The sequence below is a fragment of the Apium graveolens genome, chromosome 8 (assembly GCF_009905375.1).
Source record: "Apium graveolens cultivar Ventura chromosome 8, ASM990537v1, whole genome shotgun sequence".
In the NCBI taxonomy this organism is placed as follows: Eukaryota; Viridiplantae; Streptophyta; class Magnoliopsida; order Apiales; family Apiaceae; genus Apium; species Apium graveolens.
This window is the reverse complement of record NC_133654.1, coordinates 14,221,267-14,235,956: the sequence shown is the minus strand read 5'-3', so window position 1 is coordinate 14,235,956 and position 14,690 is coordinate 14,221,267. Positions and strand designations below refer to the sequence as shown.

At 37.0% G+C, this 14,690-nt stretch overlaps 2 protein-coding genes and 1 pseudogene across 2 annotated transcripts; all 3 read right to left on the bottom strand.

The window, feature by feature from the left end:
- Positions 1-4,534: 4,534 nt before the first annotated feature.
- LOC141679307 (uncharacterized) lies at positions 4,535-6,373 on the bottom strand. The gene has a single exon (XM_074485808.1). The coding sequence runs from the start codon at positions 6,371-6,373 to the stop codon at positions 4,535-4,537; it is 1,839 nt and encodes a 612-aa protein (XP_074341909.1).
- Positions 6,374-7,419: 1,046 nt separating this feature from the next.
- Positions 7,420-11,287, bottom strand: LOC141679305 (FAM10 family protein At4g22670-like; annotated as a pseudogene).
- A 668-nt stretch (positions 11,288-11,955) lies between these two features.
- LOC141678526 (uncharacterized) lies at positions 11,956-13,644 on the bottom strand. The gene is made up of 2 exons (XM_074484875.1): positions 13,223-13,644; positions 11,956-12,646 (listed from the first exon to the last, which is right to left on the bottom strand). The coding sequence occupies exons 1-2, from the start codon at positions 13,525-13,527 to the stop codon at positions 12,151-12,153; spliced, it is 801 nt and encodes a 266-aa protein (XP_074340976.1). The 5' UTR covers positions 13,528-13,644; the 3' UTR covers positions 11,956-12,150.
- Positions 13,645-14,690: the final 1,046 nt, after the last annotated feature.

The following is a 14,690-nucleotide window of genomic DNA, read 5'->3' as shown; positions in this document are numbered from 1 at the left end:
GATTTTTCTAGGAGCATATTTATCAGGTGTGTAGTTATTGTGTTTGTTAATCCCTATTTTACCATTTCTATTGTTTTTCTTTTTAGCCTCTGTTTTTACCTCAACCTTTTCAAGTCTGTCACTTAACTGTTTGACAGTCATGTGACCAGCATTAGCATTTTTCCCTTTCTTAACTTGACTCGATTCTCCTGAAACAAAGTTCTTGGAAACAGATCCATACTTTTCATTCAGCTTAACAAGTTTGGCTTTACTGATAGGCTTGCTTACAGTCGACGGATGAGGATTTGCATCAGTCGACGGATAACCCTTTTTGTTATTCGACGGATAACCCTTTTTGTTATCCGATGGATGACCCTCATCATCCGTCGAGTTTACATCTGTTAGCAGTCGATCCACCAAATTTGGTTCTAGTTTCTCCTTGTTCTTTTTCCAGGCTTCATCACAGAAGGACTCGATTCCTTGAACTCTAGTGATTTGAGCATGGACATCTCTAGATGTTTTTATGCCTTAATCACCTCCTGTTCACGCTCGAGCTGCTTCTTCAAAATTTCTTCTTTCTTCAAGGACTCAGTTAATTCCTCCTTGGCAATCTTACACTCAATTCTTAATTTTTCAAAATCAATGAACTGAGACTCTAGCACATTATTTCTCTCACTCAAAAACAAATTGTTTTCTTTGATTTTAGCATTTTCTTTAGTAAGAGACTTAAGTGTAACACGCAAATGATATAACTCTGTAGACATGTCATTTATAGCATCATTACACTCAGCTTTAGATAAATGTGCAAGGTTTGTAGTAATTACCTGATTACTTGAAGAGCTTGTTTCTGTTTCATCAGACTTGGCCATTAGGGCTAGATTGACATAGCTGACATCTTCATCTTCATCCAGACCATCAGCTGCTCAGTCATTCTCTTGTGTAATGAAAGCCCTTTCCTTCTGTTTGAGCAGTTCAAAGTATTTTTGCTTATAATCCACTGGCTCAAACTTTTTCTTGCTTGAATCTGGCTTTCTACACTCACTGGCAAAGTGCCCTGCCAAGCCACATTTGAAACATTTGAATTTTGATTTATCCACCATGTTTCTATTTGGCTTGGCTGCTCCAAAGTTCTTTTTGAACTTGAGCTTGGCAAACCTTCTGTAAATAAATGCTAAGTATTCATCAATGTCTTTCATGTCATCTTGGCTCATAGATTCTTCACTTTCTACTGCAAGCCCTTTTCCCTTGTTCTCACAGACCCTTGAAGTTGATTCAACAGCTTCCATCTTCATCTCCTTCTCCTTCTCTAACTCAGCAACTAGTGCAATGGACCCTCCTTTCTTCTTTCATCTCTCCATCCTCTCATCTTGCTCTATTTCAATCTCATATGTTTTCAGGATGCCATACAGTCTCTCCAAAGAAAACTCTTTATAATCTTGTGAGTTTCTTAATGAGACTGTCATTGGTTTCCATTCCTTTGGAAGAGATCTAAGGAATTTCATATTGGAGTCTTTTGTCTGATAGACCCTTCCATGCAACTTTAAAGCATTTAGCAGTTTTTAAAACCTATTAAATATGTCAGTGAGTGACTTACTTTCTTTATTATGAAAATGTTCATATTGCTGAATCAGTAGCTGCATCTTGTTTTCTCTAACTTGCTCAGTGCCATCACAGATGATCTGTATTGTATCCCAAACATCCTTGGAAGTTTTGCAGTTGATAATGTTGTCAAACATATCACCATCAACTCTATTGAACAGGATATTCATGGCCTTTTTATCCTTCCTGACTTGTTCAATGTCAGGATCAGACCATTCATGCCTTGGCTTGGGGACAGATGGCTCATTTCCAGTTGCAGCTCTCGTTGGTACATGAGGGCCTTTTTCTATGCAGTCCACATAGGCCTCATCTTGAGAAAGCAAATGAAGATGCATCTTTACCTTCCAATGATGGTAATTATCTTTATTCAGAAAAGGAATCTTGACTCCAACATCCTTCTTGTTCATCTTGATATGTTGTTTTGATCTTTAAACTCTTTGTTCTTCAAGAGCTTGCTCTGATACCAATTGTTAGTCCCTTAACAATATAACAAGAATTACAAAAGGGGGGTTGAATGGAATTCTTGAAACTTTTTCTAGAATAAAAATTGTTCTAACTCAATTATATATATGTGTGTGAATTGATTAGCAGAATGCGGAATAGTTACTTGAAATGAATCAAAACACAAGTAATTAAAAACAAGAGTCTTTAAAAACTTTCTGGTGGATTTGAATGATTCCGCCAGAGATATTTAATATATATCGAGAGAACTCTGTGTGCAAAAAGCTCACAGCTTCTTACAAAATGATAACAACTAAGAACGAGAGAAATGCTAAGAGTACAGCTTACAAATGTTTCTCTCTTGGTTGCTTAGTTTCTTAGTTACTATTCTATTTGCTGCTTCTTGGTTTATATATCACCAAGATTATAAAGTAATAAGACAGGATAATAAAATAAAAACTATCAAGTCTAATACAATGCTACTTTATTACTCTATTCCAGCATCTTTGAATATCTTCATAATAGCATGAAAATAGGCTACCATATTCGATTTGCATACACTCGACGCATGTGACTGTGTTGTCACTGTCAACAGATATTTGAATTCTTTATCCATTGAGTACATAATCATCCGTCGAGTTTATGATCATCCGTTGATGACTTTGTTGATCATCCGTCGACAGCTATATTGATCATCCGTCGATGGCTTTGTTAATCATCCGTCGGTAGCTATTTGGCACTTGACTTCATTTCAATTATGCAGAATTACAAGACATCATCTATGTACAATTAATCAACCTATTCTGCATATCTAGTTAAAGTCAATCATGACTTATGTGCTACTATAGAATCTATACAAAGGTGTATGCAGAAATGTGTTACAGACTTATTGTTACATAAGCTAATCATTCGATGGATAATAAATCATCATCCTTCGGGACTATATTGAGTCATCCGTCGGGACTATAATCCTTATCCGTCGAGTGCTACAAAATTCACTAAGTAAAATCTACCAAGGTGTTTTGTTAATGAAATCATCAAGTTCACAACATATACACAACAGTACTTACCTTTTTTCAAGATTTAAAATTGTCCTTATATCATTAGGATTTATAGAATTCTTTTAACAGAGCATTTTGAAACGAGGGCGCGCCCTGTTTCTTTTTAACATGCAAGTGTCAAGTACTCATTTCTTATTAGTGATTCTTTTTGCAGTAATTTATTCAAGTACCAAACCAATGGCGCGCCTTAATCTGAAGGACTTTTCCTTAATTTATTCGACCAGTCGTACACTTTTATTTCTGCGTTATTAATCTGTTGTTTCATATATATTTTATATAGGCGCGCCCTTTTATAGACGCGTACCATGGTATCCTGATCATGGATTAGTAATTCCTCAATTGGGCGCGCCTTATCATAGAGAACGCCTCAAATTCTTTCCAAATGAAATTTTTACATGCCAAGCAGATAAAGCAATTTGAAGTAACTTCTTTCTTTTATTGATAATGTGCTCTAGTGTACAAATTACACTAGTCCCATGGCTATTATGTTCTGTGGGGAAATTATTTGAAAATTTTCTTCCTTCTGCTAGTTCCAAGGTTCGTAGTCATATGTACTACCCCCCTAGGCTAGGAGGAATTTATTTGCTACTAGTCTATTATATAGGATTTAATCATGGAAATGAGGGGGACAAAGCCACACCCTACTGATAATACTTTTGTAAATGCTCCGTATTCCATGCTCGAGGAATAGGTTTGCCATCCAGATCTTTCAAGCGATAGGTTCCCTTCCAGAGTATAGCTTTGACCTTGTACGGTCCCTCCCAATTAGCTCCAAGCACCCCGTGCTGAGCTATCTTGGTGTTAGACATAACCTTTCGTAACACAAGATCTCCAACCTTGAACGGCACGGATTTTACCTTTTTATTAAAGTACCTTGCGATTCTCTGTTGATATGCAGCAAGCTTCAATTGAGAGTTTGTTCGGGTTTCATCTAACAAATCCAAGTGAAGTCTCTGGTTAATTTCTGCATTTTCCTCAACAAACAAGTCTCTCCAGAGGGATCCGGCTCCTACCTCCAAGGGAACCATGGCCTCATACCTATAAGTCAGCAGAAATGGGGTTTCTCTTGTAGTCGATCTGGGAGTTGTGTTGTAAGACCAGAGGACCATGGGCATCTCATATGGCCAGTCTCCTTCCTTTTCTTCCAACTTTGCCTTCAAAGTATGTTTTATGATTTTGTTTATAGCTTCTGTCTGACCATTACTTTGCGGGTGATAAACTGCGGCAAAATCCTTTTTGATGTTCAAGTATTCATAAAGCTTCCTTAGCTCTTTACTATCAAACTGCTTCCCTTTGTCTGAGATGAGTTTGTATGGGATACCGAACCGGCATACTATAGAATTGAAAACAAAGTCCCTTAACTTCTTTGTTGTGATCGTGGCCAGTGGCATAGCTTCCGCCCATTTGGTAAAGTAATCTACGGCCACCACGGCATATTTCACACCCCCTTTACTTTAGGTAACTCTCCAATAAGGTCGATTTTCCCACATGGCGAAAGGCCAGGGACTTGCTAATGAGGTAATGGACGTTGCCGGGACGTTGGAATAGTTGGTGAATCGCTGACAATGGTCGCAAGCCCGGACAAACTTGAAGGCATCTTCTTTCATAGTTGGCCAGTAATATCCTTGTCTGAGGACTTTCAATGCCAACGAACCACCCCCCGAGTGATTGCCACAAATCCCTTCGTGTATTTCTCTAAGGATGTAGTTTCCTTCTTCTAGGTCCACGCAGCACAATAGCGGTTGGTTAAATCCTCTCTTGTATAATACCCCATCATATTCAACATACTTGGAAGCCTGGTATCGAAGGCGCCGAGCCTGCAGCTTGTCTTCTGGCATAGCTCCTGTTTGAATATAGTTATGAATGGGGGTCATCCAGCTTTCTCGCGGAATTTCTTGTGTTTGGAACACCTCTACCTCCGGAATACTCGGGATTTCCTGGATTCCCAAAGGGATTTGTCCAAGTTGGATGCTGTCCATCTGTGATCCCATCTTGGCCAAAGCATCTGCATTACTATTTTCTTCTCGCGAAACACTTTCTAGCCTGGCATTTCCAAATCTTTCCAATAGGCGTTGCGCACATCTCATGTACAACCCCGTTCGTGGTCCCCGGGCCTGGAAACCTCCATTGACTTGGTTCACAACTAAATCAGAGTCACTCCGAACTATCAAATTCATAACCCCCACCTCCAGAGCTAATTTCAGACCGTTGATCAAAGCTTCATACTCAGCGTCATTGTTGGTGACATAAAATTTGAAATGGATAGCACTCATCAAACGGTGCCCCTCCGGAGTGACCAAGACAATCCCTGCACCTGATCCACTATTGTTTACGGCCCCATCGACATGTAAGATCCACCAAGGGTGTGGGAGTTTCTCCCTTTTACCACCAGGAGAATTTCCTTGCGAGGAAGGTTCTGCCAACACTATGGCCTTGTCATCTACTTCAGAATCAAACTCAAGTATAAAATCGGTCAACGCCTGTCCCTTGATTGTCGTGCGAGGACAATATTTCAAATCGAATTTCCCTAGCTCTACCGCCCATTTTAACATTCTTCCCGACGATTCAGGTATGTGTAGAATATGTCGGAGCGGATAAGCGGTGCGAACTTCTATTCGGTGAGCCTGAAAATATGGTCTTAACTTTTGTGCCGCAAGAATAAGAGCGTACACCAGTTTTTCCATGCTGGTATATCTGGTTTCCGCATCTAGCAACCTTTTGCTCACATAGTACACGGGCAACTGGTGGTTTGCTTCCTCCTTCACCAACACCGTGCTGACAGAGTATTCAGACACTGCCAAGTAAATAATCAATATCTCCCCGTCTTCCGGCTTGGCCAACATTGGAGGATTTCCCAACTGCTCTTTATTTTCAGAAAAGCCTCCACACTCTAGGGTCCACACAAAATCCTTCCCCATTCCTTTGATTGCCTTGAAGAATTCTTTACACCGATCCGATGATTTTGAGACAAATCGATTTAGGGTTGCAATCCTTCCTGTCAGGCTCTGCACTTGCTTGACGCTGGTGGGAGATTTTATGTTCAACAGAGCCCTGATATTTGTCAGGTTGGCCTCAATTCCTCGGTGGTTAACCATGAATCCCAAAAAAATTCCCGACTCTACACCGAATACATACTTCTTAGGGTTCAACTTCATTCTATATTTTCTCATAATATGGAACATCTCTGCTAAGTCTGTGATGTGATCCGCCGCCTTCTTAGACTTTATAAGAATGTCATATACGTATACTTCCATCATCTTTCCAATCTGCCTCTTGAACATTTTGTTTACCATCTTTGATAGGTAGCTCCCGCGTTGATCAGGCCAAATGGCATTCCAATATAGCAGTAGAGTCCTCTATCGGTGATAAAAGAGGTGTGCTCTTGGTCAGGCCCATACATGGGAATTTGATTATACCCGGAGTATGCATCCATGAAGCTGAGTAAGGCGTGTCCTGCCGTGGCGTCGACCAACTGGTCAATTCTTGGCAAAGGAAAGATATCCTTTGGGCACGCTTTGTTCAGATCGGTGAAATCCACACATGTTCACCATTTGTCGTTGGGTTTTTTTACTAACACCGGAATGGCCAACCATTCCGGGTAAAAGGACTCCTGAATTAGTACCAACTGAGATCCAATCCTTAAAACCTTACTCGGATCTTTTCTGTCGACAGGGATTTCAAGTGTATCTTCTATTGGCCCCATCTTCTCCGTTGGCATTGATATCCGTGGATCCAGGTCGGGCGAATCATAATTTTCATTATTCTGCAGAGAAGGCGCATCCCCTTTAGGAGGAGCATCGACTTCTTTAGAAGGCGCGCCCTGCATCGCAGGGGCATCAACTTTCTTGATATTTTTCGGGGGCAAAGGCGCTCCCTCTGGGAGAGGGGCATCTACCTTATGCTCATCCTGTCCGAGGCTTTGCAAGACGTCAAATCTTCCTTCTAGTCGTTCCCCATTGAAATCAGCTTGGACTATGGTGTTTGAGGATTCCTCTTCTTCCAACATTTCAATTCTGATTGTATCTTCCAAGAACAGCATTGCCGGAGGAAGTTCAGAGGGGCGCTCGTCTTCTTGTTCGACATAATAATGGAACCGGATTTCCTCGATCGGTTGCTCAATGCTCTTTTCTCGATCATCATCTGATGCATCTTCGGTGTGGGAGTCTTTTCTAAAGCCTCTCATAGCTTGCCTGTAGCACTCCTGAGAGTCATACTGAGAGCCCTTTATACTCCCCACACCATTTGGCGTTGGAAACTTGATGGTAAGGTGGTGGATTAAAGTAATAACCCTCATTTCCCGAAGAAAAGGCCGTCCCAACAGCACGTTGTGGGACGACTCCTATTCAGGACCTTGAACTCGAGCATCTTTGTTACGGACAACGGGCTTTCCCCAAAGTACATGGCAACCGAATTGATCCCATAACTCTAACTCCCGCGCCAGAGCTTCAGCTTCAGCTTTACAACGCTGTCTTTCGCGTTCAGCCTTATGTCCTCTCTCTCCTTTCGCATCCTATCATATTTCCTTCGGTGCTCCTCAATTTTGTGAGCATTAGGTTTCACCTTCTTGAGTACAACACTTATCTCATCGTCATAGTTTATGCTTGAAGCTACATAAAGATATTTGGTAGCCTCTTCCTGTTAGGAATTCCTATTTCCCGTCTTTGCGTAAATAGAACCTGAGAATTATCACAGACAATAATATGAACAGATCAATAATAATCAAGACAGATGAACACCAAGATTTATACGTGAAAAACCCCCTTAAGATAAAGAGGTAAAAACCACGGGACCAACTCCGAATGTTTCCACTGTAATGATAATAATGGTTACAATATCTCTCTCAAGTTTACGGAGTAACACTTGAGGTACAACCGAATAGTAATACAAAGATTCTCTATTCCTTCGGTCTTGGACCGGATAACCTGGACAGAATAGTCCCTTCGGTACTAAACCGGATAACTTGGAGAACTCCCCTTGTTGCAGCCGCAACACCTGGACGAACTCCTACCGCTGTAGACCTTGAAGGCTACAGCCCGACCAATACTCACACTAACTCACCCGAAACGAAAGAAGAGAGAAGCACGAGGGCCCCCTATTCTGACATGCCTGAAACTACCGCAAGATAAGTTTCCTACTAGACGGACTATCTAGCAGCTATACACTTAAGAAGTGAGGTTGAGAATAGAGTAAGGTGCATTTTGTGAAGTGGGGGGAGGGTATTCATAGGAAGAGCCAATGGCATGCTTGGGTACTTAATGGGTAAAGTAGGGGTAGATAAATACGAGGAAGGTGGGAGGAAAGTGGGATAGATGAAGTGATATGTTTGGAAAGTTTTATGTGGGGGGACCCACAACTAACACTTCCCACTGGCCAAGTATTGCTCGTGCGATTCCTCGGGATTTGTGGCCTTTTTCAGAATCAGGATTAATCTCTAGAGCAGCATTGGCATCTCGAATAGCAGCATTCGTCTTCTTCATCTCGATGTACACAGTGGCTTTAGTGGCATACATTATAGCTGACGTAGGGTGGAGCGAGATAGTTTGCTTGAGGTGCTCAATTGCCTCCTCAAAGTTACCTTCAGATATCACTCACATAGCCTTCCTCTTAGCCTCTTGAGCCGCATTCCTGTTCTCCTCACTAACCTCACAAACGAATCTCCCATTTTCTGCGTAGGATCATTATCAGGCTCAACAGTTTCTCCTCCAAGCTCAACATCCAATAGAACAATATCCCCCCTTCTTCGTAATCCGCATGAGGCTCCCCAATCTCCTTCACTTCATCCATTTCATCTTCATCACTATCATCCACCTCATACGCCAATTTGTGATCTCCAGATTTGTAAGCAGACTGAGGAAGCTTACAACCAACACTTTCGAGATAATCTCGGAAGAAGGAGATAGAAGGATCGCTGAGAAAAGAGGTATTAGATTTTCACTGTTCGATAAATTGCTTCAATTCTGGCTACCAGGATTTTAGGAGATAGATACAGAAGATGTAAAGTGAGAAACAAGAGTATGTAATATTCTTTATTAGCACATAATGATCGGATATTAATTCATCTCAAATGAAAAACATATTTGTATTTACATCATTTATTTTGTGAAAATCATTATAATAATATTTTTAAAGCATCTTTTTTTAGAAATAAAATAACAATCAAAAAATCGAAAAGCCCAAAATCATATTAGAATTCATATTACAAAAGACGAGTATTGTCTATAAAAATAGTCGTAGCCGGAAATTATACCTAATTTAGCCTGTTGGGACATGACAACATAAATATCATGATAATTTGTGAGTGTTACTACGACGATATAACGAACTGATGACGTACATTATACACAATACTATTGTTTTCACACGGACGATGTGGGTCTTAAATAAAAAATAATCATAAATCACAACCCATTTTTTCCATTTCCAAATATTTATGTACATGATATACTCTTATTTCCAATATTTTTAGAAGAGGTCTTATTAAAGTCATATTTCTAAAAAAAATCTTAAATTTAGATCATATTTTTTTAAAGGACAGAATGACCGGATATAGTTCATGCTAGGAAAATATATTTGTTTTAACAATATTCGTTTTGTGTCACAATTAACATTTGCATCTCTTCCACATGAAATAATTACATATCCACGAGTATGTGAAAATCAATATATTAATATTTTTAAAGCATCTTTTTTAGAATTTAAATTCAAACAAAAAAATTAAATTCATAAAATATGTATTATAGAGTTAATATTACAAAAGAGGAGTACGTGTGTAAAAATAATGATACAATAGCTGGGATTTACGCCCATTTTAGCCCATCCGCGCATGACAATCTAAATATCATTGTAATTTGTGAGTGCTATTACGATAATATATTGAAATAATGTCATATATTATACACAATACTATTGTTTATGCATCAAACGATGTGGGTCTTAATGAATAAATAATGAAAAAATCAAAAACCTATCATTTCCTCTCGTAAATATTTGTGTACATGATATAATCAGGTTTACAACAATTTTACAACAAACCTTGTTAGAATAAAATTTCTAAGAAAAGTTTAAATTTCTTAAATCCATATAATATTCTTTAATAGCACATAATGATATTTGTATTTGCATCATTTATTTTGTGTAACGATTAATGTTCGTGTCTCCGCTAAATGAAATATTAATAATATCCATGAGTACGTGAAAATCGATATAACAATATTTTTAAAGCATCTCTTTTTATAAATAAAAAATAATCAAAAAATCAAAAAACACAAGATATGTATCATGGAGCTAATATTACAAAAGATGAGTATTGTCTATAAGATGATTCTCTTGAATGCTCGTGTATGGAGTTGGTAGAAGTTAATTAGATAATGATTTAGTAGAGAAATCTAGCACTTGTAATATTAGTATTTTAAGTGCCCGTTTGGGAAATCTTAAAATAAGTAACTTATGATTTAAAATAATTAAGTGCGAAATAAGTGATAAGTTGATAAATACTTATAAGTTCTATAAGTGTTTGGATAAATTTACTTATAAGTCAGAAGTTTTTTTACTTAAATAAATTAAAACAAATAATTATTAACTACAATTATCTTAATTCATGAATATTAAATTAGAAAATATTTAAAAATTTATATTTTAAAATCAAAACTTTAGAAAAAAGTGAAAAAATGAAAATAAGTTGGAAAAAAGTACGTCACTGCCAACTTTCAACTTATCAGCTTATAAGTTGTAAATTCAGCTTATAAGTTGTGTCGACAAACACTCGTCGATAAGTTGTTAGGGGCTTATAAGCCATAAATGGCTTATAAGTATGTTGCCAAACAGGCCCTAAGTATCCTTGATGGAAATAAAGTTGATGATAGATAGTGTGCTCTAGTGTGTCTGAATCTTTTTTTTTTGAAAGGGAGTGTCTCTGAATCTTGATGGGCATTAATATTACGGCCTTTCAAAAAAAATTGTGTTCAATTATGGTAATATAATGAACTGATGTCATACATAAACAATTTTATTATTTTCACACCGGACGATGTAGAGAACTTACCCTTTTTAAGAAATTTAATAAATAAAGTATTAATACAGATTTTGGCATAGCTAATAATTTCCTATTTTATTTTTTATTAATTTTAATGTGCTACTGCTAATGTAATCTAAATTACAATTTCCCCAATCAATTGCTCAATTATCATATCGTCGAGGCCCTTGCCCATGGCTTAGATTAATTATCTTACTTTTATAACTTCAAGCTGCATTAAATATAAAAATAAAAACTATATTGTAAATAATGTGTTGTAAATCTCGAATTCCTGAATAATGTATAACTTAATAAATGCATATATAGGGAGAGGAGAGTAGAAATTGAAGAGAGAGTATTGTTGTTCAATATATTTTCAGTGTGTTTGATTTCAGTAACTGAATATCTTTTTTATAATTATAAAAATATAGGATAAAATTACACGTATTACGAAAAGATAAGATAAAATAAAATTACACGTATTACGAAAAGATAAGATAAGATTGCACATGTTTTGATAAGATTGCACATGCTGCGAAAAGATAAGATTGGATTTGCTTACTAAATTTCTTCACTAAAAAGTTTTCTTCACTAAAAAGTTGTGTGAATCTTCTTGAGTAAGTATCGTAAGTAAGTCTTTCTAATATGTGACAATCATTATTATGTCAAACTACGATAAAAGAGTAAATTTAAACATTGTTGGTGACTTACTAAAGCTACTGATATTTTTTTATGTTTCATAGACCTATTGGCGATCCTAAGGACAGATCTTATACATGCAAAATCAGCCAACTCAACATATATGCACACTCATAAAAGAAATAAGAAGAGAAGAGAAAACAAGTGGGAAGGGCAATAAGAAGAGAAAAGAAAACAAGTGGGAAGGGCGTTGTTCATTTATACTTCCATGACATTCTAACATTCAACTGTTACAAACTTACAATAGCATAAAGCACTACGTTAACAATTTGATTACAAGAACATTAGATCATAAATACCTATAGAATATTGACCTTCATTCATGAGTGCATGAGGGAACTTGTCTTTGATGTCACTGTGTCAGTCCACACTTTGATTATCAATTACCAATGCAGTTGAGGCAGTAGTAGAAGTTGCAGAATGTTGCAAATCGGAAAGAGAGAAAGACCTCCAGGGAGAAAATTTCCGTACAGGTGTTGGAGGTGATGCTGGTGATTCATTATTAGGCGATTTTGATCTTCTAACATGCGGGGGCAGAGGTGGCAAACAGGGAATATGTGATACTAAATTTGAACCAACAAATTGACTGTTATTATTGCTCTCCGAGCTACTTGTCATAGCAGACAAAGCTAAAGAACTTCTACTGGAGTTAGCAAGCCTCTTTGACATGCCACTGCTACTGTTTTCTAAAATGCGACTCTTATTCCAATGATTACTATGAGCAAGCATGTTCTTCCGCTTCCTAGTGTAGGCATCTTCCTTTTTTGCAATGTCTTTAACCGATGAACAAGACGATATATCAGCTAGACTTGTGTAAGACTTCGATTTGCCACTATAAAAACTTGATATGCCTCTCCTACAAAAGTATTAAAAAGAAAAACGAAAGTAAGCCATCAATAACAAAATTTCCTTGAAAACAAACACTAATCACCAAAACTACATTACTTTAACTTTCTAGTGAGTAATAAGTACAATTATTCGTGTTCTTAATATGCAATAACACTACTTGTTCTTGTTCATCTGAATACTAACTAAAATTAAAATCGAGTGACACCCTAGTCCACAATTTAATGCACTAAACTGCTTCTAAAAACAAGTTTTTTACAGCAAGGGCAATAAACCATTAACAAGCACACAGATCCAATGTACCGTAAAAATGTATTAGAATCTCATTCTCGTTCCCGTTAAATGTGTTACGTATCCATGATCCAAACAACATCTTAATTCGTAATATCGAAAAAATAGGCAAATGGGGATCAATTCAATAAAGTTGACATTTTTATCAAACAAACCTACCAAAACATCAATTCAAAATCAATTAACTTCAAAAACACAATTAAAACCCTAAAAATATAAACTTATTGATATAAACATAATCACAAAACAATAAAAATGTGAACTTTAAAATATACATACACATATAGATACATACTTTATAGGCAAAACTTCTTCGAGTGAATCCAAGCAATCAAGAGGACCTTTAAAACGACTCTGAACTTCATTATCACCTCTTGATTCATCCTCACCGTCCGATAATGATGATGATCCATTGCTGACGTCACTGTTGTTCCCAATTGAAGACGAGCTAGACGAGTCCGCATCCTCAGATCGGTCAATCGCCGTCCGATCGCCGGTGAAACGGCCGGAATCGGAGGGATTGTAGATCGGTTTGAACGGCATCCGATCAACGAAGCCTGGCCGGTCGATCATGTTGTTGGTTTCGAATGCGATCGACATAGTTGTTGAGTTAGTAAACACTCATATTTTTATAGAGATTAGAGAGAAATGAGAGAGAGAGAGGGAGAGATTGGAATAGAACGAAGAAGACGATGAAATGAATGGCCTTATCCTCATCCATGATAAACTTTATATACTTCATAAACTATATTATCCGTTACATTTTTGTTTTATAAAACTTTTCGTAAAATAAATGAGTCGAATTCGGCTTTGGATTCGGATTCGGATTCCGGAAGATTAACATCATAATTTTTAAAATGAGTTGTTTATGATTTTTTTAATTTTGAATTTAAGTTTATTATATTTTCTTTTTCAATTAAATAAAATTGGAATAAATTTGAGGATGCTATTTTTTGTTCATTTATTGTTTTAATTTGAGTAGTTGGATAAGATCTCAAAACAGGATATACTAGGGGCATAATATAAAATGACGTGACGTAAGATGAATTATATAGGTGTACGAAGAGGATAAAACGCGTCAAGATGCAAAGCTGACGTGGCAAGTCTTAAGCTGTGTTTCCTGTTTTGCTTGTCTACATTGAATCAGTCGTTGATTTCGGGCCCCTGTAAAAACGACAGCGTTTTGAGGAAATGTTGGGAAAGTGGAAGAAACGACGTCGGTTGTTATCAAGTATGGTTTTATTATTTGCAGACATGTTGAGTCAAATAAAAGATGAGGTTGGGGTCAATTGACAAAAAGAGGAAAAATAGAAGTTTTGGTGAAGAAAAATGCTAAAATGAGGAGCACATGGAGGAATTGATGAACCTACTTTTTGGTGATGGTGCACCCAATTTTTGTATTTTTATACCACCATTATACTAGTGGTCCATTGCTGTTGGCCCATTGCTTGAGAGGTAGGAGCCATGGGGTTTAATCTTTAATGGATTTATATTGAATTATTAATGAATTTCTGTCTTTTCCCAAAATTCTTAAATAAGTTTGTAGGGTTTTATAGGGATTTCTATATGAAATTTGTATGTACTACTATATCAAAACAAAAATATATTTTGTTTTTATAGAAACTTTGTTATTTGGTATCTGAATGCATTTTAATTTCATAAATGATATATATATATATATATATATATATATATATATATATGTATTATATTTTTAGTATTATTAATTAGGAGGAAGCATTTCCCGGCTCAGTATCGAGAAA